The 25,191-nt window shown below is 39.4% G+C and overlaps 1 protein-coding gene across 2 annotated transcripts in view; it reads right to left on the reverse strand.

Annotated features, from left to right (window-relative positions):
• cblb (Cbl proto-oncogene B, E3 ubiquitin protein ligase) overlaps positions 1-25,191 on the reverse strand; it is a 125,375-nt gene that overhangs the window by 59,846 nt on the left and 40,338 nt on the right. For both annotated transcript variants that reach the window (XM_055226843.1, XM_033978491.2), the window contains exons 5-6: positions 18,019-18,175; positions 4,158-4,279 (exon numbers count right to left, since the gene is read on the reverse strand). In XM_055226843.1, the coding sequence (XP_055082818.1) occupies positions 4,158-4,279; positions 18,019-18,175 (279 nt within the window). The remainder of the gene's footprint in view (positions 1-4,157; positions 4,280-18,018; positions 18,176-25,191) is intronic.

Genomic DNA, 25,191 nt, shown 5'->3' on the forward strand with positions numbered 1-25,191 from the left:
CTAATGCAACTTCTAGACACGCAGTCTGGCAAATGACGTCTATTATTTTTGGATGGTAATGCCTTTTGAGATTCGAGTCAAACTTGTCAAACCACACTATGCATTAGAGCAGCACAGGCCAAAATGTTTTTCACTGAGGGCCATATCTTGAAATATTTTACAAGTTTTTATATAGTTTGAGATGCCGCAACTTTGAGGCATGAAACATACATCTTAGGCTTGTATCACAGTAAATAGGGTTATGGACACAATAGTGAAATAAAAATACTAGAATCTTGTAATTTTAAGACAGAAATGACGAGTCTGAGAGCAGCAGTTACAGAGAGAGGGGCCACAGTTTTCTAATGTAAAGTAGTGGAGCCAGAGTCGATGAAGCTGGAAGCGCGCCCATGATCACTTCCTATTTGGAACGTGGTGGCTAGCAAGTTAGCATAAATCTTAAGTTTGTATCACAGTAAATGCCATTTTCAATAAAAATTAACGACTTGGGCCAGTTCGACAGGAGGCCCGAGACCAATGAAAACTGTTCTGACTCGTTTGGACACCCCTGCATTAGAGGCTGGATATACGGTATATATAGAAAAAAAGGGTAACATCGCAACTGTTGTTTTGAAGATGTACAAAATTAGAATCTGGAGCTTATCATCTATAATTATAACTATTAATATGTATTTTGAAAGAGACTGAAAGTGTAGTGTAATCTTGTCTGTGTTATCTTTCAGTCGTCCAGGTATGAGTCAATGTAAAAGAAATATTCAAGTGAACAAAAAGCATTTTCTTCAGTTCTGGCCAGATTACTGCCTTATATCTATCTGAAAGGAGGAGGGATAGACAGATATAAGGCAGTGTCCACCAGTAATCTGACCAGAACTGAAGAAGCGGCTTGGATGAGCAGTGAAACTACTTTTTGTGCAGTTGAGGGATTTGAAATTTTCTTTTACTATAGTTTAATCTTTCAAACAAAGTGATAGTTCTGCTCTTTTGTGGTTAACATTTGGGTTTATTTACATTTTTTTGAATTTGAACCTCAGCCAAGACATTTTAAGACACATTTTCGCACAATCCAGATAGCCAAATATTGTCAGAAAATGTTTATGCAGAAACAAAAAAATATATTTTTTTCAAATATACATGCCATCCATCCACTTTCTACCCCACACATGCAGACAAGTTTATTTCAAGCATCAACCGAAACAGAAATAGCATGTTTTATTGGCTTATATATATATTACATATTGAACCTATTCCTATGGCTTTGTTCCCTTTATGGAAGCAGACAGATGTTTCCACTGATCTTCACCAGTCGGAGCTGATTTGCTAAAATGTGAAACAGACCTTTGGCTGGCAGTCGGGATCCTTACACGCTACTGCCTTCACAAGCCCAGAGACATAGATACACACGGTTTTATATAGGCCTATACACAGCAACTTTAAGAGGCTTTTGGGATGTTAATCCAGGTTATGATTCAGGGGTGGAACTGGTTTATGGCACCCACTGATACTTTGCAAATATGACTAGAAATGGAGACACACTGCACATATTAAAGGACCCATATTACGCTGTTTTATGATCTCTGTTATAATGTTGTTTCCTCATCAAAAACATAAAAACTTTCACTAGAATCATTTGGATAATTTCAGCCCTACAATTGTCCATCTGTACTAAACAAAAAACTACCGCTTCTTGACATCACAAAGTGGAACAGAGCATTTTGAGCTCTGAAGATGTAGACAGACTAATAATGCAGGATTACTCAAACATGTGTGAATGAAACAAAACACAACTCCAGGTATGTTTTTGGTGAGCTAACATCATTATAATATAACTTAAAGCTCACAAGTATCCATTTTGCATAATATAAATGGATAACAAACACTGTCTGATAAGTCTTGAAACCCAAAGAAATGAGATTAATACAATTCAGTTCTTGGATCCATTTAGGTGTGATCTGATGGCCAGTGATAGCAGCCTGTAACTGTAATGTCATTTGAGGGGGACTTGTTTAACAGCACAAATCAGGACTAAATCAGTTTGTTAGGGTCAGTTTGTGTCTAACTTGAGTGACATAGCATCAGACAGAGCTATGCCAATCTGTACTGAGCAAAACTTGAAAGGTAGCTGTTAACTTGAAAACTACCGCTTCATGACATCACATGGTGGAAGAGAACATTTTGAACTTTGCAGATGTAGACAGACTAATAATAGAGTTACTCAAACATGTGTGGATGAAACAAAACACAACTCCAGGTATGTTTTTGATGAGGTAACAACATTAGAACATGGCTTAAAGTTCACAAGAGTTCATTTTGCGTAATATAAGACCTTTCAAAGCCGAGAGGATCTGACAGACCGAGGGAGGAAACGTCTATAGACAAACATAAGCCAAAACAATGTTGAAACGTATTTAGCATCTTAATATCTCTATTGGTTTAACATTGGTCTAACTGAAAATTCTGATGAATGCGTAACAACCACACTCCTAAGCTCTATAATAATCCCCGAGTGAAAAACACAAACGCTCCTTATTTGAGTGTGATAGTGGTGTCACACGAGGCGGTTTGCTAACTGCTCAATATTCATGAGCATATGTGCAGGCCGAGGAGATCAATGTTTATATCCGTGCAAATTGGATCCTGAGACACTATGTTGACTTTCAGACCTGGCTGGGCTTGTGCACAGAGATAACAACAAGAAGCTGCAAGTCACCGGCGCCCAGGGCTCGTAGCAAGTCAAGGGTAAACAAATATGCGCTTTTTACAATCGCTACGGCAACACGGGGGCAGTTTGGGTCGTGTTTATTCATATTCGAAACAATGTACGTTTACTTCTTATCTTAATCGCTAAAGCGGATTATCAGAATTTTAAACATGCAAACTGTAACTTCTCTAGAGGGAGGTGGAAGATGTGAGTGCGTTTCACAGTCTGGCATTAAACATTTACATCAGCGTTTGTTTAATTACAGATGTTTTTATTGCTCAAAAATGTGCTGAAAATGTGAAAACTTGAACACGCTCCACAGATCTGACTGACTGATCTGACAGACCTGTGACTTGGCCTGGATGTGCCACCTGTTAGTCTCCACGGAGATATGAAAGTTTAATTCTAGACTGTAGAATATTCCAGGTAAACGGTTTTATATGCAGTCCCATTAGTACATCACAAGGTAGAACAGAGCATTTTGAGCTTTGGAGATGTAGACATGCTAATAACGCAGGACTCCAGGTATGTTTTTGATGAAGTAACAACATTATACACCTGTTTGTCTCCATGGAGATAGGAAAGTTTAATTCCTGACTGTGTAACATTCCAGTGAAACGGTTATATATGCAGTCCCATACGCGGCATACTTATATCATTACTTTACACCGAGTTCATGGTAAACCAAAACACTGATCAAAAACGACTTAATAATAGAAACAGGTTCACTGACTTCCTGTTTAATACGGTAGAACTGAAAATTGGACGTCTTCATGAAAATTTCACTGTAGCCTGTTCTTATTTCATTTATTTTATTTTGATGGTTGACAAACAGCCACGTGGGGCTTTTTTAACCCTTTCATGTATGAGCTAATGAAAGTCTAATGCAAATCAGAGCTATTGTGCAAAATTGACTTTTCAGAGCGTTTAGCCAAGTTATAGTTGTTTCCTTCTCATTTAGACCTCTGGAAGTTGTTTTTCGAGTGATTTGTGCATGCTTGAGTGATCTTTAACTGTCTATTTTCAAGACGCCATATTGCCGATTAATCCTGGTTTCACCATCACCGGTACACGCCCACTGTGACGTACTTACATCGGTCTCCAACTTTTTTATTTATTTATGTGATAGATGTAGGATTCAACATTTTGGTACAAATGAAAAAAATAAATAAATCTGCCACTTGCTAGCATAATCCATAGCGGGCTAGCTATCCATAGGAGGGGCCAACAGCTCCACAGCTCTTTGTTGTGATGAGGTTTACGGCAATGTCAGCTCCCGTTGGGCACCGCAGTTTTCTAACGTGGAAGTCAGCACACTTGTTTCTTTTACTAAGTTGTTTTAGATGAATATTGTGATTTAAAACGTCCAAATGATAACATAATGATCCACGGGTGTCATAGATTATAACTATAGAGCACACACAAGCAAAATATGTCTGGTTTAAACCAAAGTACCCACCTGCCCGGCTTGTTGATGTACTTGTGCAGTCTCGCTTTCACTTCGTCATAGGTCAGAAACGCCATGTAGCCCGGATGCGTCACGGCTAAGAAGTTCCAGTTCCTCAGAATGGATCCCCACGGCTGCAACACAGATCACCAGAACAGTCAAACCCCAACACCACCATTTTTCACACTCTCATCTCAACGCCAAGATGAAAACAAATATGCCGACTTGGCTGGGTCCAACCCTCTGGTCGATGCTAAATTAAACAATAAACGTGCGATAGCCTGTGATATGAAGCCAGATTGGACAGTTGCATTATGGGAAGAGGCTGGACGCAGAGTGCCCAGTTGTTTTTGGAAGACTTTATAGGTGTTTTGAGGTTTTCTGAGGCAAGGAGATAGAACTATGCCAAACCATCTGAAGCTGGAAACAATAAGAAGAGGAGCCTCTGTTGCCTTTGCTGCTGTATTTGCTTCATGGTTTTAACGAGTGCTGGCCTTTTCTCATATTGATCGATCTTGATTTTCAATTCCATTTGATTTATTATATGGATAAAAATGAAAAATTGATTTCATGGACAAGACAGACTTCAAATTTGTGCAATTTAACCATAGACCGTATAAAGAAGTGGACTGAGGGAGTGTGACAGTGCTCATTGTGTTTGTCTCCAGTCAAATGAAACTCATCGAGGCTAACAGTCATAGGAGCCAATTTGGAATGCTGACCACAAGTATAAGAGCAACCAAAGAGCCAATCCAGAGCGAGGATAAGGAAGGTTGATGAAGACTGTTAACGCCAGCGAGAGTGACCTCGGGGAAAGAAGGCACCTAATTTGTCTGCTATTAATGTTCATATCTTGATTTACAGACACAATAGTGAAATAAAAACACCAGAATCATGTAGAGCGGGTTAATACGGACATTTTAAGACCATAATGCCTGACAGCAGCATTTACAGAGAGAGGGGTGACAGTTTTTCAATAAAAAAATTAATTGGAACCAGAAGTGCCCGTGCTTACTTCCTATTTGGAGCGAGCCAGGTAGCAGTTAAACTATGTCCATTTAAATATACAGTCTATGTAGTTAACACAAAAAATAGCCAAATTAATTCTTCCAAAGTAACAACACTGCCCCAAACCACATGCTTTTCCTGACAGAGGATTGGCTGAAGACCTCTCGATTAAAAAGACCCAAGCTGATCATGTCTAAATCATGTTTCAAATTCAATGAATTACCCAGCTGTGATTAAATTATTTCCCAATTATTCCCCATGTATATGAGCAACATTTCTTGCCCCAGTACAGATCAAGGTCAAGATAAGTCCACTATGTGCTGTCTGCATCTAATATAAATCATTTTATTTGCGATAATTAGGAATCATTTTAACTTAAACCTCGCAAGAGTCAATTTTGTGTAACATAGGATCTTTAAAATAACTAGTTCTGTTTTTCACATATGATATCTAACTTCACTCAGACAGTAAAAATGAACTTTTGCCTACGAATAAAAAGATCACAGAACCGAAAGTACAGTTTCACATCTACATCTACAAATGCACATCTCGCTAGTGGCTATATGGGGGCGTTACGTTGGTTTGACATTTTCTTGTGGGCACCAGGCTGCACACTAATTGCACTGGCATTGAAGGAAGAGCCGTTAGCCCAAATGAAGAGCTGAAGTTAGGCTCCATTGTGTGTTGACTTGGGCTTCTGATGCCAGCTGGCTGCGTGTATCGCCAAGTGCCACAACATCTCAATAGTGTTTGTTAGCCCAATGGAGACAATGATCCAGTGGGCACACCGCAAGGCTGCACTGGCACGAGAGCCGCGCTGGAATGGCTGCTGCTTTGGTTAACAGCGCTGGAAATAGACCAGTCATACAAATTATTACAGAACATGTTTTAACTGGGTCCTTCAAGGTCAAATCAAGGACATGTTTTTTTTGTGTTTTTTTAATTAAATACAAGAGACAATACAAAACATGCTTCAAGTTTCAGCCTGTATTCAAGATGACTGGTTCTTTATACTCATTTATACTTCATACTGCAAACTTTAAGAATACTCAATTTTTATTTTTTATTTTTTTAAACAAGAACAAGGAATGTGATTTATTACACTGAATGCTGTTGGACTCTAAACTGGAAAAAAGGAATACGCATATTGGAGTTTGCATGTCAACAATGGAAATATTAAGAAAGGAATCACTAACCCACCCATTCCCCTGAGAGAATTTACGGTTTAAGTTTTTTTTTGTGCAATCATGAGTGAATTCAGACTATATCTAATCTCACCAACATACAGACCTGTCACAATAACACATCTGGAAGCACAATATATGGCTACAGAGAAATACTGTGATTAACAATAATACTGAAACCTCTTTATGCCATTGGCACAAAAACAATAGTGCAAGAGAATATATTTAAATGGACATAGCTAACCTGCTAGCCACTGCTTTCCAAATATGAACTGAGTTTGGGCACTTCCGGCTCCATCAACTCTGGCTCCAATTCACTTTACATTAAATAAAACTGTGGCTCCTCTCTCTGTAACTGCTGCTGTCAGGCTCATCATTCTGGTCTTAAAATGTTTGCGTTAACCCGCAGTACATGATCCTGGTGTTTTTATTTCACTATTGCATTTGTAGCTCAAGATATGAGTGTTAAAAACAGACAAATCAAGTGTCTTCTGTCCTCAAGGTTGCTCCCGCTAACGTTAGCAACTAATTTGCCCCAATAACCGCTCGTCTGGATGAGCTTCATTTGACTGGAGCCGAATGCCATGGGTGATATCACACTGACTTAGTCCACTTCTTTATACAGTCTATGGCTGCAACAAATAAATAACAGAATGGACCAAAAATCTGCCATAAAAGTCACTTATTCAACCCTCTGCAGCTCAACTCTTCATGTTTCATAAAAAAAAAAAATAATAATCTCACTATTTTAAAGAAAATCTACACATGATAATTAAAAGCTCCAAAATATATTGCCCCAGCTTTCGTATGTTAAAGGATAAGTCGCTATGGTGATTATCATGACAGACCTAACACAAAACTAGAGGTTTGGCAAAAATGTAGTTGGAACAATCCTCTTCAGATTCAGTGGTTGGAATGAGGCAGAGTCCCATTGTCTTTTAAACTGAACACGATAAAACAAAATTCTTCAAACTTTTAATTTACCATCTTCATAGACTTTCAATCTTTTGTATCTCAAGGTTTTTACTTCATTTTATATTTATTTTTGTTTGCTGTTTGTTTTGTTGAGTTAAAAGAATTTTCAGAAAATAGGCTGATGATGAAAAAGTAATTAAGTTGGCTGATAGTCTTGGAGGTTTAAGAAGTAAAATGTAGAAATGAATCAAATATGTATTGAACTGTTGTGGTGAAGAAGGAGCTGAGTCCAAAGGCAAAGCTCTTGATTTACCGGTCAATCTATGTTCCTACTCTCACCTATGGTCATAAAGCTTGGGTAATGACTGAAAGAACAAGACTGTGGAGCACTTACATCTATGAAATATAATAAAAAGGCACAATCATAAACACATACAGTAATATTAAATAGAACAATTAAACTGAAAAGACTGAGTTAACTCCAGTTACATCAGCCGTTCATCTCAACATCAGCTTTACTTCATCTTGGGAAGTACTCGATTCTGTTACTTAAGTAAAAGTACAGATACTGGAGCAAAAAAGATACTTAAGTAAAAGTATCACCTGAAAAAATCTACTTGAGTAAAAGTATAATACCCGTTTAAAATGAGTAAAAAGTATTAAAAGTATTTCACTCAGACTTTGATAAAGATTTGTGCTGATTTTTGTTCATCAGAAACAATTGAATTCACGTTTTTCTAACAGTTTTTATTTGTATATTTTGGTTTGCTCAAATTATGACCTAGATAAAAATAAACCCTTAAACTTTTCATCGGCCCTCAAACAATAAGAACAAAATACTTTTACTTTTCGGTCCAAAAATGTAGTGGAGTAGAAAGTACAAATATCTGCTCTCAAATGCAATGAAGCAAAAAGTATCCACTGTAAAATGTACAGACACCATGCAGTACTTTACTACTTTTACTTTGTTACGCTCCACCCCTGCAGATACACCATATTGCTTCCTTTAATCTCCATGACTATCTAACAGTTATTCAAACCCCTGTCCTTGATTTAACCTTGAAGAACACACTTAAAAACATCTTGTGTGGACTTTTTTTTTAGAATAATTCTTTTGACTGGTCTTCTCTCAGTGCTTTTAACCAAACCAACTGCCATTAGTGTGGGTCTCGTGCCAATGCAGCCTTGCGGTGCACCCACTGGATCACTGTCTCCATTGGGCTAACACACACTATTTAGCAAATAGTACACTGGAAAAGCCTATACTGCCAAGCTACTATGAACCCTTTTATTAAACTCTCCCTGATACTTAATATCTAATCTGCAAAACAACTTTAATTATAACTTTAATACTACTATAATATTATGTTATTTTCTCGTCACAAACAGACCTGGAGTTGTGTTTTGTATGAGCTTTGGAGGTGTAGACAGATTAATAATAAAGAGTTACTCAAACAAAACAACTCCAGGTATGTTTTTGAGCAGATAACAACACTAAAACGCAGCTTAACACTCACAATCAGTCAGTTTTGCGTAATATAGGGCCTTTAAAATGCAACATATAGACTGCATTGTAGCACTGTAATAACCGCAACCTTTTCACCTGGAGCTGAGGCAAGCAGGTGTTAGCATTTGGATGGAAATCTAAACTTAGAGCTTTGGGGCTTAGGCACAAAAGAGTGGAGCTGTGGTTTGGCCTGACAGAAAATTGCTACATAATAGTGAGTCATTTTGGCAGTTGGACTATTTGGGCTTTTACTCATAAGCCTGTTCACCTTTCACCATGAAACACTTCCCCAACAAGACGTGCAAAGGATTTTACATTAAGTTTGCAAAATATATCGGAAATAGTTGAGTTAGCATTTTAGCATTAGCAATTATTCAGGTCAGTTTATATAAGTTTATATATATAGCATGTTTAGAACTACTTCATCTGACCAAAGTGCTTCACATAAGAGTCGACAAAATGAAGATACAGATAACACCATACCTAAGAACAAAACAATAAAACACCAAAATATCATGTGGAGCTAGCTAATTGTTTCTATAGGCTAACAGTTTTGTATAGAAGAGTCTTGTTGTACCTGTAGTTTAAACCTTGACAAATATGTTCTGAAATGCAGTAGTGGAACATACTAAACTAAAAGAAGTACTGTACTTTTAGGTATCTGTACTTACTTTTACTTGATATTTGAGAGCAGGTATCTGTACTTTCTACTTCCACTACATTTTTAATTGGACTGAAAAGTATTTTTATTATTGTTTGAGACCTGCTGTTATTTTTAACACGTTCATAGTTTGACCAAACAAAAATATACAAATAAAGAATTTCTATTGTTTCTGTTGAACCAAATTCAGCACAAATCTTTAAAAAAGCCACTACATTTGATATGAACATATAAGGCCTCAACATCTGTGCTAAAACACTTTTACATTTTACTCTTTAAGTTCATTTAATTTCATTTTTAAACAGGCACTTTTACTTAAGTAGTTTTTTCATGAGATACTTTTACTTTTACTTGAGTACTTTTTTGCTCTGGTATCTGTACTGTGACAGAATTGAGTACTTCTTCCAACACTGCTGAAATGCATGGGAATCTTGTATTAGTTTAAAGGTCCTGTATTAGACAAAATTGACTCTTGTGAACTTTGAGCCATGTTATAATGTTGTTACCTCCTCAAAAACAAGTTGTGTTTTGTTTCATTCACACATGCTTGAATAACACTTTATTATTTAGTCTGTCTACATCTCCAAAGCTCAAAATGCTCTGTTCCACCTTGTGATGTCACGAAGTGGTAGTTTTCAAGCTAACATCTACTTTTTACCTTTAGTTCAGTAGAGATGGGTAATTTTAGGTCTGAAATTATCCAAATGATTCTACTGAAGGTGTATGAAGTTTAAAAACACACTGGAGCACTTCCAGTATTTTTTTCCAAAATGGTGCAGCCCTATATAACATAATACTGGCCTATTCAAATAAATGTTGAATGCCAAGAAGACAAAATGCTATATAACGTATAATAATAGGTTTGCTCTGGGGAAAATCGAAAGGTTAGAGACGATATTTGGAACAGAAAAACTCCTTTACATCGCCTGCAGTGACTCAGCGGGATTGCGATTAACCTTAAAACAATTTATTATTTATACTGAGCCTTTATTAATATTAATGAGAGTAAATAGAGACATTCAAGGCCCAGGTGCAAAATAATGTGAATTTGTGGTATTTTCCCTCAAGACACTGAAGTCTAGGTCCTCGTTAGTCATAAGACGCTCACATTCTGCCACTTCGTCCCCAAATCAGTTTCAGCTCCGCTTCTGCTTCCCACCAGAATACTCTAGGTATGATTCAAAAGGCCAAAGGCGTTTCTGTGACCACAACATTTGATAAACAAAATCATATGGCATTTAATACTTTACAGAGCTGCACGATATGAGAAAAAATGAAAGATTTGAGATTTGATAAACAGTATGTTTTAATGTAGTTTTTAAGACAGTAACACAGCTGCAGTACATCCAGAACACTGCTGCTCAGGTCCTGACTAGAACCAGGAAGTGCGAGCACATGTGTCCTGTGCTCAGGTCTCTGGCTCCTGTGGCTCAGAGAATAGACTTTAAAGCAGCTCTGCTTGTGTATAAGTCTCTCCATGGACCAGCACCAAAGTACATCTCCAACATGTTAGAGCCACATGAACCATCTCACACTCTGAGGACTTCAGGGACCGGCCTCCTGCTGGTGAGTCAGGACTAAACATGGAGAATCAGTGTTTCAGTTTTATGCAGCTAAAACCTGGAACAGTCTTCTTGAAGATGTGAGACAGGCCTCTACTTTGACAATGTTTAAATCCAGGCGCCAAATGGTTCTGTTTAGCTGTGCATATGACTGAAAGGTTTTTATTCTGCACTCTTCTCTTTGAATGTTAGTTTTATGATGATTATTTTTGTTTTGATTTATTTGTATTGTGATTTTAATGTCTTCCTTATTCTGTAAAGCTCTTTGAATTACTCTGTGTACCAAATGTGCTATACAAATAAACTTGCTTTGCCTTTTTGACATAATGACTTCAGTTCAGTCAGTGGTGCTACAGATGGTAGCACTCTTAGCTCATGACGAAAAGGTTCTGGGTTTGACTCCTGGGCCTTTCTGTGTGTTCTGTGTTTTCATGTTTTTCTCTGTGTCTGATTGGGTTTGCTCTGAGCACTGTGATATCCCAATCAACCCTAAACAAGCACAACAGGTACAATCCGCCAGTGAGGTAGTCCTGACCTGACTGAATTTGTAAATTTTAGTCACTATTTTGACAGGCCTAACCCCAGCACTATGAAAGTATAGACCAAATGCAAAAGACAAATTTCCCTTTACAGTCTGCCTCTAATCTGCCTTACCATACCTTAAAATCAAAACTAAAATCACCTGCCTTCATTTACTTGTTTAAGTGTTAAAAAGACTAAACCGAGACATTGTAGAGGCTACAATTTGCATGAGCTCACCAAAATTGGACAGTTGAAGACTGGAAAAATGTTGCCTGGTCTGATGAGTCTCGATTTCAGAATTTGGCATAAACAGAATGAGAACATGGATCCATCATGCCTTGTTCCCACTGTGCAGGCTGGTGGTGGTGGTGTGATGGTGTGGGGGATGTTTTCTTGGCACACTTTAGGTCCCTTAGTGCCAATTGGGCATTGTTTAAATGCCACGGGAGACCTGAACATTGTTTTTGACCATGTCCATCCCTTCATGACCACCATGTACCCATCCTCTGATGGCTACTTCCATCAGGATAATGCACCATGTTATAAAGCTCCAATCATTTCAAATTGGTTTCTTGAACATGACAGTGAGTTCACTGTACTACAATGGCCCCCACAGTCACCAGATCTCAACCCGATAGAGCATCTTTGGGATGTGGTGGAACGGGAGCTTCGTGCCCTGGATGTGCATCCCACAAATCTCCATCAACTGCAAGATGCTCCAATCAATATGGGCCAATATTTCTAAAGAATGAATCAGCACCTTGTTGAATAAATGCCACGTAGAATTAAGGCAGTTCTGAAGGCGAAAGGGGGTCAGACACCGTATTAGTATGGTGTTCCTAATAATCCTTCAGGTGAGTGTAAATGGACATAGCTAATCTGCTAGCCGTCGTGTTCCAAATAGGAAGTGATCATGGGCGCGCTTCTGGCTCCATCAACTCTGACTAATTGACTTTCTACTGAAAAACTTTTGCACCCCTCTCCACAACTGCTGCAATGAGCCTTGTCATTTTGGTTTTAAAATGTTTGTATTAACCTGCTCTACATGATCCTTGTGTTTTTATCTCGCTATTGTGTCCATAAATCAAGATATGAACATTAATAACAGACAAATCAGGCACCTTCTTTCCCCGAGGTCGCTGGTGCTAGTGTTAGCGACAGCTTTGATTGACAGCGGTGCTAAACACTCACTCCCTGCTAAAACAGCAGTGCAGGGAAGAAAGCACATTACCTCCAACAGCATCGCTCCGGATTGGCTCTTTAGTTGCTATGATACTCACAGTCAAAATTCCAAATATGGAACTTGGCTCCAGATTGCCCCCTATAACTGTTAGCCTTGATGAGCTTCATTTGACTGGAGCTGAACAGTATGGGTGACGTCACACTCACTTAGTCCACTTCTTTATACAGTCTATGGCTCAGGCGAAGCTCTTGTGTCGTGCTATATTTATTTTCATGTGATGTCGATTATTTGACTCTAGAATATGATGATGTCATATTCCCAGGTGGGGGGAGTATCACATGGAGAAATATCCAAAAGGTAAATTCACAAGACCCAAGCTATATACAACAAAAACCTGCATTATAACAATATTTTTTAGGTGCCCCCATCTGTATTAAATGTCATACCTACAGAATGTTGTGATCTCATCTGAAACGCAGCAAGAGTTCCAATATTGCACTGCTAATCCCTTTATATTTGTTTTAGGGAGATATAAATATGACTCTGTGACACTAATCCCAACAGAATCCTCGTAGAAGTCTCATTTTTCACGGCAGGACGGAGCACGCAACAAAGGCAACAAAAGCTTCTGCCAAAATCCAACATGGCTCCGAGGCCCGGACGCCCACGCAGCATCTTGAGGCCACATGAGCCACTAATCTGTCGACAGAAGGAGCAAAAAGCCAGACACATCCACAGAACTGGAGCAGAAGAAACACAACAGTACAGCAACGAAACAGCTATGAAACAGGACCGGCGCTCCCCCTTTGTCCCCGTACTGTTCTAATCAAAGGACTGAGAAAGTTTTTGATCGTGAACACGGCTCCTTTGTGAGGTGAAATAATTGGTAGCGAAAACAGGGCAAAAAGTCATGGGGATCATCAACAAAAAAGCAACTGGAGGTTTTATCGCTCATTAAGAAGAAGGAAGGACGAGATTATTTTAGGTCAGAACCGGTTCCTTATTCCAAAGGTTGCTGTTCGTTTGTGGGGTAATAAAAATACACCTTGTACTCTTGTTTAAATAAGATATTTTCAGGGTCATACTTGTTACGGCCCTAGGCCTTAAGTTCTTTCATTTGTTAGTATCTGTTGTGTTTTGTATGTACCGTAAATTTCGGATTATAAGCCGCTACTTTTTTTCCACGCTTTGAACCCTGCGGCTTTTACAGCAGTGCGGCTTATATATGGAATTTTACTGGATAACGGACCCTGGGGGGCGCTCTCTAGCTGTAAACGTAAAAGTGAGACAGACGTGGGGAAAGATTCTGCTCTGAAGAATTCACTAGTTTTGATTTTGAACGATCATTTTGCGCATCATGAAATGGATATGATGCAGTTTTTAAGATAAAGAAACAGAAAGGAAACAGAGCAGGGGTCGGCCTTTAACACGCAAAGAGCCATTTGGACCCACTTTCCACATAAAATAAAACACTGGGAGCCGCAAATACTTTTTGACATCTAAAATGAAGATAACACTGTATAATAACAATAATGTAACGGAATAATGTAGGTTTTACTTTCACGGACAAGCCTTCTACACGTGGCAGATAAATATGGCAAAAACAACTTAAGTGCATAAAAAAATACAACTCACCAAACCGCTGCATCATGCATCGCGCTGATTATGTGATTATGTCTACTCTACTCCGCAGTTTCTTTAAAAAAACAACAACAAAAAAACTCGTAGCGTATCGTTTAATCCCAGGTGCTTATTCTCCATGTGCCAAAGCAGTTTTGAAGGTTTCATTGCCTTATTTGCTTTTCCCGTATGTTACGCAGAGCGGACTCTGTGCGTGAGTCACCTGTAGCGACAAACCCAGATTTTAAGTAGGCATTGTCTGTTAAATTTATCTTTCTTTTTCTTGGAGGTCGTAGTCTCCTCTTCTGGCTCCTCAGTTGTCCTTTTCCCCTTTGTTAAAAAGATCTCCAAAGACTTTTGTTTTGGCTCATTTTCACTCGCTTGTGGCTCTACTTTAATGCGTCGTGTCTGATGTGTTAAACGTGATACGTCACCGCGGAGACAAGAGCAGATAATATACTTGCTACTACATCAAATAGATTTCTGTGGCGATTTCCAGCAGGATTTTCATGATACATCTACGGACGAGCTTATTAGTGTGTCATTAGGGACGGGCCAAAGTTGCTCCTGACCCCTGTGCGCACAACGTCTGAAAATCAGGGCTCTTTACGCAGGACTGTGAGCTGTGTCTGTTAGTTCCCAAGCCACGCAGAGCCGCAGTATGAGGCTGAAAGAGGCGCATACGGCTCCGGAGCCGCGAGTTGCCGACCCCTGAAATAGAGCCACTGCACGTAAGCTCGACATCAATGAATCCAACTTGGTCAATGTAAAAAGACGACAAAAGTTTTCAGAGGAAATAAAAGCAGATTTTCCGTGTTGGTGCAGCTTTATTTTCTAAACCTGCAGATGTGTTCATCCCGTGTTGTTGTCGTGTTGGTGCCAATTTTCAGGCACAGTTTAAAAAAAAGCGTGTCGGTGCACCGTCTTTCTGTGTAAATATCTCATGTTACAATATGAAAACCTGCGGCTTTTATTCAGGTGCGGCTTATATATGTACAAAATTGATTTTCTCTTCAAATTTAGCTGGTGCGGCTTATATCAAGGTGCGCTCTGTAGTCCGAAATTTACGGTATTTGAATCCGTCTCCTTTTCCCCATTTAACCCTGGCTCTGTGAGGCCGCGCTGGTGATTGGACGACTGTTCTCCTGCCTGGCCAATCCCGTGGCTCACCTGCAGCAGTTTCCCCTATTTAAGAGATTCAGCACACGTGTTCAGGGCTGTTGACCTGTGTGGCCAGTCTGCCATTTTGTGTCTGTGTCTCATTTAGTTGTTAGTCACTCGTTTGTCCCTGTGTCTAACTTTGTGTGTGTGAGACACTAGTTTAGTTGTGTTTTTGTGTCTCTTGTTGTTTTGTCACTCAATTCTGTTTGTACGTTATGTGGCATGTGTTTGTTTTGGGACATTCGTGGTTTGTTATTGTGTTACATGTTCCTTATTTTGTCACTGATTTTTAATAAGCCTATGTGACCAGTTTTTAGAGACACTAAACTTGTTATTTGTTAAACTTGTTATTTTTAGTTTCTTAGTTTAGGTTCTTTCTTTTTTTTTTTTACATTTACATAAATATTTTTAACCTTTTTTTGCTCAAAAACAACTCTTTATTTGACCATTTAGACCTAAATATATTAGAGCTAGAGCGATATATCGATACCAGGCCGATATTTGGGGGTTTCAGCGTATTGGCTCTCGGCTTTAAATCTCCAGCACAAGTTGACAAACCTTTATTTTAACACTTTAATACAAAGAGATACCTCAACTAAATGTGATACACTGCTCTCTAGGGCTTGGGAGAGAGTTTGTAGTACATTCAAATTAGATCATTTGAGGAAAAGAACCAAAATCGGCCTTAGATATCGGACCAAAAAATATCGGCAGAGCTAATCAGCTAATCGTTTGCTCTGGATTCCAAACAATCGGTATAGGCATCAGCCATGAATAAACTGTATCATCTATAAAATGCACTGCACTACTCTCCCAGTGCTATGCCGTCTTAACTTGTGATGTGACGTTTGGAAAGAATCGACTCTTTTGAACGGTTCCTTAATGTGAACAGTTAGATCCAAATCTAATTTTTCTAAAAGAGACAAATCTTTTTCTTTCTAATTGTCAGGCATAATTATACTAATTAACACTGAACCAAACTGACACAAGAATCAGAAGAGGAGCAGAGAAGGCGACACGAGTGAGAGATCTGTGAGCAAACACTTATTTGGCATCGTAATAATTTTAAAATTATAACTGTAGTGCAACTTTTTATTTACATTAAGCGTAATTTGAAAGTGTAAGAATATTCCCACTCTCAGTTTGAACCATTTTAAACACTTCTGAGCCTTGGTCGTTTCTCTCTGTGATTAGTTTGTAGTTAAATAACTTTTCACATTGGCTTCTGTCATATAAATAAATAGTAAAATAACTGGTCTTTTGAACGGCTTTTTGAAATGAATGAATCCAAAAAATTCGGAACACATAAAAGAACCAAACGTCCCATCACTAGTTTGGACTTGGATGTATGATTTTTCAATGTATCTGAGGTAAAGTTATTTCAAAATTAAATCCAGATAATACCAAAAGGCTCAGTGTTCATATATTTTCTTATATTTGTTCATATTCAAGTATAGGACTGGAATGTTATTTAACCTTTTGAAGCACAAAGTATTTCTCAAATCAAAAGTGTCTAATCCTGTGGTTGTCCTGTGCTGCTCCTCTCTGCTCACTATGAGACAAACACAAAGTGTCCTGGTTTAGTCTTCAGCAGTGGTGGAACGTAAATAAAGTAATAGTAAAGTACTGTACTTAAGTAAAAATGTTAGGTATATGTACTTTACTTAAGTACATTTTAAAGTGGATACTTTTTAATTTACTTCACTACATTTGAGAGCAGGTGTCTGTACTTTTTACTTCACTACATTTTTGAATTGAACAGAAAGTAAAAGTCTGAGACCTGATGAAAAGGCCGAGGGTTTATTTTTAACATTAATAATTGGAGCAAACAAAAATATAGCAACAAATAAACTAATAAAAACAGACAAAGTGAGAGAGAGAGAGAGAGAGAGAGAGAAAGAGAGAGAGAGAGAGAGGGAGGGGGGAAGGGAGAGAGAGAGAAGGGTAGAATGCAGGAAAAAGAAAAGACTATCGAGCCATTTCTTCGTGGTTACTGACTCTTTTTGGATAGTTCCAATCTCAGACGGAGCCTGGACTCTGAACAGCAGGGCTCACTGCTCACGTGTCAGAAATAATTAATCGTGATTGATGATAAAACTCGTTAATGTGCCCAACTCTAATTTAAATTCTTTCTATTATTTTTCAGAACAAGGCCATTTAACCAGCTCTGAATAAATTGTATAACTAATTAATATGATCTTTATAAAATCAGAGTGCGTGTGTGTGTGCGTATATGTGTGTGCATCTGTGCGTATGTGAGTGTGTATGACTGTCTGTGTGTATATGTGTGTGATGTGTGTGTGTCGGGGTTTGTGTATGTGTGTCTATGGGCATGTGTCTGTGTGTGTGTCTGCGTGAGTGTGTATATGCATGTGTGTATATCTGTATGTGTGTTTGCATGGATGTGTATGTGTGTGCCTGTGTAAGAGTGTGTGTATCTGTGTGTGTGTCTGTGTATGTATGTGTGAGTGTCTGTATGCGTGTGTATCTGTGTGTGAATGCGTGTGTGTGACGGGGTGTGTATGTGTGTGTATGTCTGTGTGCGTGTACCTGAAAAAGGCGTGTGAAGATGTCGAACTCAAACACAGAGATGTAGTCGTTGCAGGTGAGGTCGATGGTGGACTTGAGGGCCATGGCTTCCAGACCGGAGCTGATGGGATGCACCTCATGAAGGCACTGTCGGAACACTTTCCACGGCACGATGGTCCTGCAAACACACACACACAAAACTATTACTACACGTTTTATTTTATTTTTTTGGTCAATATAGTTTATCGAGCATATTTCAATATATTATACAAACAGCCATCACTTGAACAAAAAGATTACATGAACAACCCCACCCAACAAAAAGCTGAGTATATATAAATATATTTGAAACATCTAAAACTAGTCCATTGCACATACATGGTAGGTCAAATAATAGTTAAAAATAAAAATAGTAAAAGGAAAGAGAAATAAATAAATAAATAAATAAAAAATTGCAAATTGCAGTCAGATCCTAAAGTTTTGAAGTAAGGGGCCCCAATGGATCTTTTCTGTTGTGCCCTTTAAACAAAATTTGACTATGTTTTGAAGACTTCTAGTTCTGATAACTTATAAATGAGCCCAATATTCTCTGTTCATATCAAAACTCTTTGCATAATTTAAAGGTGCATTATGTAACTTTGCTGAAGGCGGGTTGTCTCCTTGGAGATGTTATGTCTGAAACGAACAGGCAAAGTTACTGGTCAAATCTGCAGAGAGGAGAGCCTGTTCACAGTAAGATTTTATGTTTTTCAAGGTATGATTAAGCTTTAAAAACACCTGTAAATAAATTTATGAAAAGTAAACGTAACTAACCAGATATTCCAGGAAAAGTGAGAATAGTCCCATGATCTTATGATGAACTTGCATCGAATCACAATCAATCACAATCACAATCAATCAAAGCTGTTACTAACACTAGCGGGAACCTCAGGAAAGGAAGGCCCCTGATTTGTCTGTTATTAATGTTTATATTTTGAGTCACAGACAAAAAAGCAAAATAAAAACATCAGGATCATGTAGAGTGGGATAATACGAACATTTTAAGACCAAAATAACGAGTCTGACAGCAGCAGTTACAGAGAGAGGAGTGACAGTTTATCAATAGAAAGTGAATTGGAGCCAGAGTCGATTGAGCAAGTGCGTCCAGGGTCACTTCCTATTTGAAACACAGCGGCTCGCAGGTTAGCTATGTCCATTTATATATACAGTCTGAAACTGAAAGTAGCTTCATCTGAACAGTTCAGTTACAGGTTTTGTCCAGACACCAGCCTGCATTAAACTGTCATATTAAACTTGCTTTTCCTTTGATATCCTCATGTGAACCAGACAAAGGGCAAATGTCTGGATTATTGTTTAGGTCAAAGGTCATTGCACCAAATATATGAGCGCAGCAGCTTGTTCGGTCTCCAGGGATGATGTGTTAGATGCAGACATACCCTCACTCTACAGAGAACGAGAGAGGGAGGGAGAGAAAGAGCAAGAGAGAGAGAGAGAGAAAGAGGGGAGGGCGGTGGACACAGGAGAGAGACAGGCGAGAGGAGAATGGTAGATGCCGGGTTGGTCTCCAGAGATGATGTATTTCATGCAGACAAAACCTCACTCTTTTGTAGTAACTTCCTGACATAGTCCACTTCAAATGCAGCAACAACACCACCACCACCACCACCACCACCACTCCAGACTGACCCGCTGACCCCAAGGCTGACCACACAAGCTCTACTACATCCACAGATCAGCAGTTTTTAGAAGTAATTTAACACATATACCAAAAATACATATTCTGAACACTAGTTTTGAGTACCTGTTTTCCAGTACAGTGACTCTTTCATTTGTTGGTATTCAGGATATAGTTACTTTCTAAAATCATAGGAATATATGGCAAGATTATCTAATTTAGGCAAAAAAAAAAACTTTGCAGCAAAAAATAAATACATAAATAAATAAATATGATGTTTTTTCACACTAGATTATAATGCAACTCGGTGTGAAAGTATTTTAAGTATTCAGAAAACTGCAGTCACAGTGCTTTTCCACCTTCAAGGCACTCAAAGTACTTTACATCAAGGAACCACTCACCCATTCACACATATTTGTACACCAGAGTATGCAAACGCTTGTGTACACATGTCTTGGTTTGGTTCTAGTTTGAGTTCAGCTTAGTCTTAGGTTTGGTCCTGTTCTAGTCATGATTTAGCCCTGGTACTGGTTTAGTTCCAGGTAAAGTTCCAGTTTAGTCCCAATTTTGGATGCGTAGAAGGCATTTTTATGCAAACACACTTGATCCACGTGTATATCATGGGTTAATTAGCAGAGTGAACAGTGTTTGGACAGGACCACTGGCACAAAATGGGCACTCACGCTTCTGTCAGTTGAGCTGTGTCGTTTACATCTGTACAAACGTGTTCAGAAATGCAATTCTTGTATGAGTTTGTAAGTTTATATTTCAGTCTTCTGCCAATTATTATCTATATCTACTAGTCATGATTAGTGTCGTCACGATACTAAAATTTCAAACTCTATTTTGATACTAAGGAATATACTTGATTCTCAATACCGCTTCAAAATTAAATGGTAGTATTTTCTTTTATATTCCCATGTGGCCTTATATCTGTGTAATCCCTCAGTGGTCCAGGTAAGTTCCATAGTGGTCCATGGTGTGTACTACTCTATGTGTCTTATACTTCTTCTAACACAGCTCAAGATCATCTATCTAGTTTTGATTTTAGTTTCGGTTTCGGTTAGTATCTGATTTTCAATACTTTTGGCAACCCTAGTCACAATTTGTCGATTAATAAAACCAAACTAATAAAAAGTATATACATCTACAAAGTGCAAACTAAAACCAGATTTTTAAACTGTGCGTTTAAAAATGTCAGTACTTGGCTTGTGTAATGACATGATGAGAATGCATGGACCGAACAGAAACAGGAAGTGGTGTTGTCAGTGCTGTAAGGGGTTGAGAGTGTATATAGAGTATAGAGCGAGCGTACAGGGCCTGAGCTGAAATGAGGAGTGGCAGGTCCATTAGTCGGACGTTTCCACTGGTGTTTCCTCTCTGAGAGCAGAGCCGAGCATGAGGCCAGAGATTTCATTTTACCTCCGAGACTCTCTCACTCTCTCATCTCCACCTCACAACATTTAGAACTTTACACTCAGTGATTCAGCACAAAATTCAAACCAGCGTAAACCATCATGTGTTTTTTGTCTGTTGTTCTGCATTGGGGTTCTCAAAAGTATCGAAAATCTGAGACTAACCGATACTAAAAATACTATCGAAACTAGAAAACTTCATTCACAGGATAGAAATGAACCTTTCCTGAATGTCTTTCGAATGATCTGGAGCTGAATCAGAATAAACTATAAGACCACAAGACTAGTATAGACTGTATATATAAATGGACATAGCTAACTTGCTATCTGCCGCGTTCCAAATAGGAAATGAGCATGGGCATGGTGTCAGGCTCATCATTTTGTTCTTAAAATGTTTGTATTACACTGCTCTACAAGATCCTGGCATTTTTATTTCACTACTGGGTCTGTAACTCAAGATATGAACATTAATAACAGACGAATCAGGCGCCTTATTTCCCCGAGGTCGCTCCTGCTAGTGTTAGCAACAGGGTTGATTGACAGCATTGCTAAGCGGGAACAGAAGGGCCGTTACCTTCAACAGCCTCGCTCTGGATTGGCTCTTCAGTTGCTATGATAGTCACGATCGGAATTCCAAATATGAACCTTAGCTCCAAATTTGCCCCTATATCCCCTAGCCCCGATGAGCCTCATTTGACTGGAGCTGAATGCTATGGGCGACGTCACACTCACTTAGTCCACTTCTTCATACAGACTATGGTACACACCATGGACCACTATGAAACCTACCTGGACGACTGAGGGATTACACAGATATAAGGCCACATGGGGATATAAAAGGAAAGCACTACCATTTAATAATGAAAATCACATTCTATTGTCTAAAGAAAGTGTTTTTATTATCATTGTGGTATTGATTCTCTTCCAAGTTAGTATCAAAATAAGTTTGAAACCCAAAATTCAGCATAAGCTACGAGCCGCCTGTTGTCCTGAAGTGCAACATAAAAGCTCCCTTGAAGAACATGAACTATTTCTGTAAACTGTTTATAGCCCCCACTGCTCCAGACAAGCCGCCCTAGAAGCACTGAAGGACGAAACCAGGAGGACATTACTTTTCTAGAGGCCTTAAAACGATTGCATTGGAAGACACTGTTGCAAATGTTCTAGTTTTAAAGTTTTACTAGTTTTAAATGGGACAGTTACATATTTATTATTGCATAATTGCTAATGAAAAACTTTAAAGGGCCTATATTACACAAAATAGACTAGTGCGAGCTTTAAAATCATGTTATAATGCTCTTACCTCCTCAAAAACAGACCTGGAGTTGTGTTTTGTTTCATTCTCACATGTTTGATTTATCCTTTATTATTAGTCTGTCTACATCTCCGAACCTCAAAATGCTCTGTTGCACCTTGTGATGTCATGAAGTGGTAGTTTTCAATTTAACAGCAGCTCCCTCTTATCTTTAGTTCAGTAGAGTAGAGGCAATTCCTGCGCTGAAATGATCCCGGTGATTTTAATGAAGGTGTAAGTAGTTTAAAAATACAGTGGAGCACTTCCTGTATTACTATGTGACATCACAAGGTGGAACAGAGTGTTTTCAGTTTGAGAGAAGAACTCTGGGTAAATACACAGGGTTTGTGTGTTAAACATGTGTGAAAGAAACAAAATACACAACTCCAGGTCTGTTTTTGATGAGGAAACATTATAACATAGATCAGAGAATAGTTTAAAGTAGAGCAAAGGTAAAAAGTTTGTCTCTGAGAAGTCCCCATGCAGTAATCCCCGTACTCCCCATAGTACTGCTGACCTCTGACAGCCAGTAGAGCGTTTGTGAGTCTATTTTCCTAATTAACAGTGACCATAACGATTCAGACTACAGCAAAACAGTAATGAAGCACAGCTGGAACGCACTAGCACAGTGTGAGCCGCCGTCGAGAGAGTGTTTACAAAGAGACGAGGAGGAGAGGAGCGGACACAAACTCGTGTCATAACCCCGGCTACTGAGAACGAACCACGCCATTCCACTGTGTAATGAGACAGCAGCAGCACAGGGGGAGAGGGGGAGACGGGGACGAAGGGGAGAGGGAGAGAGGGGGAGACGGGAAGGAGAGGAAAGACTCGGGGAGAGAGGGAAAGAAGAGGACATATGCTCGTGTCATATCTGTGGCTACTAAGAACGCTCCACTGCTGTAATGAGATGGAGAGGGAGGGAGGAAAAGAGAGAGGGGAGGGGGAGAGGGGGAGGAAAGAGATGTGGAGAGGGAGAGAGGGAGAGGAGAGGAAAGAGAGGGGAAGAGGGAGAGAGGGAGAGGAAAGAGAGGGGGAGAGGGTAAGGGAGGAGAAGAAAGAGGGAGAGAAAGGGAGATAGAGACAGAAGAACAAGAGGAGGGAGGGAGAGACAGAATGAGAGAGGGAGAGGGAGGAAGAGGAGAGAAGAGAGAGGGAGAGGAAAGAGATGGGGAGAGAGCAAGGGAGGAGAAGAAAGAGTGAGAGAGGGAGATAGAGGCAGAGGAAAGAGAGGGGCGAGGGAGAGATAGAGAACAAGAGAGAGGGAGGGAGGAAGCGGAGAGAAGAGAGAGGGAAAGAGAGAGGAATGGAGACAGAGAGAGAGGAGAGGAAAGAGAGGGAGAATGAAGAGAGAGGAGCGAGAGAGACAGAGAGAGATAGACGGAAAGATGGAAAGGAGGAGACAACAGGAAAAAAGGGAAGAAAGAGATAGGACAGAGCGCAGTAATGAGGAAGTGTCCAGCACATTGCCCGGCTCCATGACCTCAGAGAAGAGCAGCCTCACACAGCTCATTATTATAAAGTGTGTCTAAAATGACAACGTTAACGGCTAACGGCTAATGGCTAATGGCTAACAGGAACATGGCTCTAGCTCGATGCATTAAAGATGTAATATCCACCCAGGTTTGAACAAGTGACCAACAGAGCAGTTCAGCACCGCTCTGGGAGTAAAACATCTAGTCCTGTCATGATTAGGGATATCGGCTTCCAAATATCGGTTACACATACACACTGATGTAATAATAATCTAATATTATTTACTGGTTATAGTTGGCCCAGAAAGTCTCAGAATGTTTGAACTTTTATTTATACAAAGTTGTTCTGTCGTTACTGGTGAGGTACAAAACAGCTACATTACACATTTGGATGTGAGCGCCTTTTAAGCAGAATAAGACCCCGTGGAAACACAGGACACACAGGCTGAATATGACAGGGTATTTTGTTGTTTGTGGAGGAAATTATTCTCAAAAATTGCAGCCTTGATTTGATTACAATTAATCTTTCAGCTCCTTAAAAAGGTTCCATGTTGTTGAAGCAGAGGAAGTGTTCCACAGCCCACAGTGATATTTAAAAGCACATGGGCTGCATCGATGGCAGAGTGGTCACGTGACCCAGGTAATGGAGCGAGTTCATTTAGCCCGGCTGACGGGGCTGGATCTGGGACACTGGGGCTGAGTGATGCAGTGTGACCTTGGCTGGAGAGAAGAGGAGAGAAAGTCTGTTCCTCTGTAATTCACACGGTACGACTCTGCTGATTGGGCCAACCTGAGGACGGGGGCGGGCTTTGTTTGCACCTATTAAGGCTGGACAATATGACATTTTATTTTTTAAAGAAGACATATGGTGCTCATATATGCTCTACAGCAGGGGTGTCCAAACTTTTTTCATGAAGGGCCGCATATAAAATCACAGACAAAGCCGAGGGCCGACTGAGGGCCATAGACTGGTCGCCAATACAGTGAATACTTCAAATGTGTGTTATTATTACAAGTTAGACTGAACCGCTAGACCTTTATTCATGCTTACATCCTCAATGGGACACATTAAATATTTGATAAGGGCTTGTTAAATCAGATTTTCAGAAATATACAGTAAAAAGTACTGTTTAAAGAAATACAGGCTAATTCACCTGGAAGCTTGAGGGCCAAGAAAAATTGGTCTGAGGGCCGCATTTGGCCCCCGGGCCGCAGTTTGGACATGCCTGCTCTACAGCTATAATCTATGAACCTGTGGATCATTATGTCATAGTTTGCACATTATAAATTGCAATATTCATCTAAAACGACTTAGTAAAAGAAACAAGTCTGGTGATT

This window comes from Periophthalmus magnuspinnatus, chromosome 14 (assembly GCF_009829125.3).
Source record: "Periophthalmus magnuspinnatus isolate fPerMag1 chromosome 14, fPerMag1.2.pri, whole genome shotgun sequence".
Lineage (NCBI taxonomy): Eukaryota > Metazoa > Chordata > Actinopteri > Gobiiformes > Gobiidae > Periophthalmus > Periophthalmus magnuspinnatus.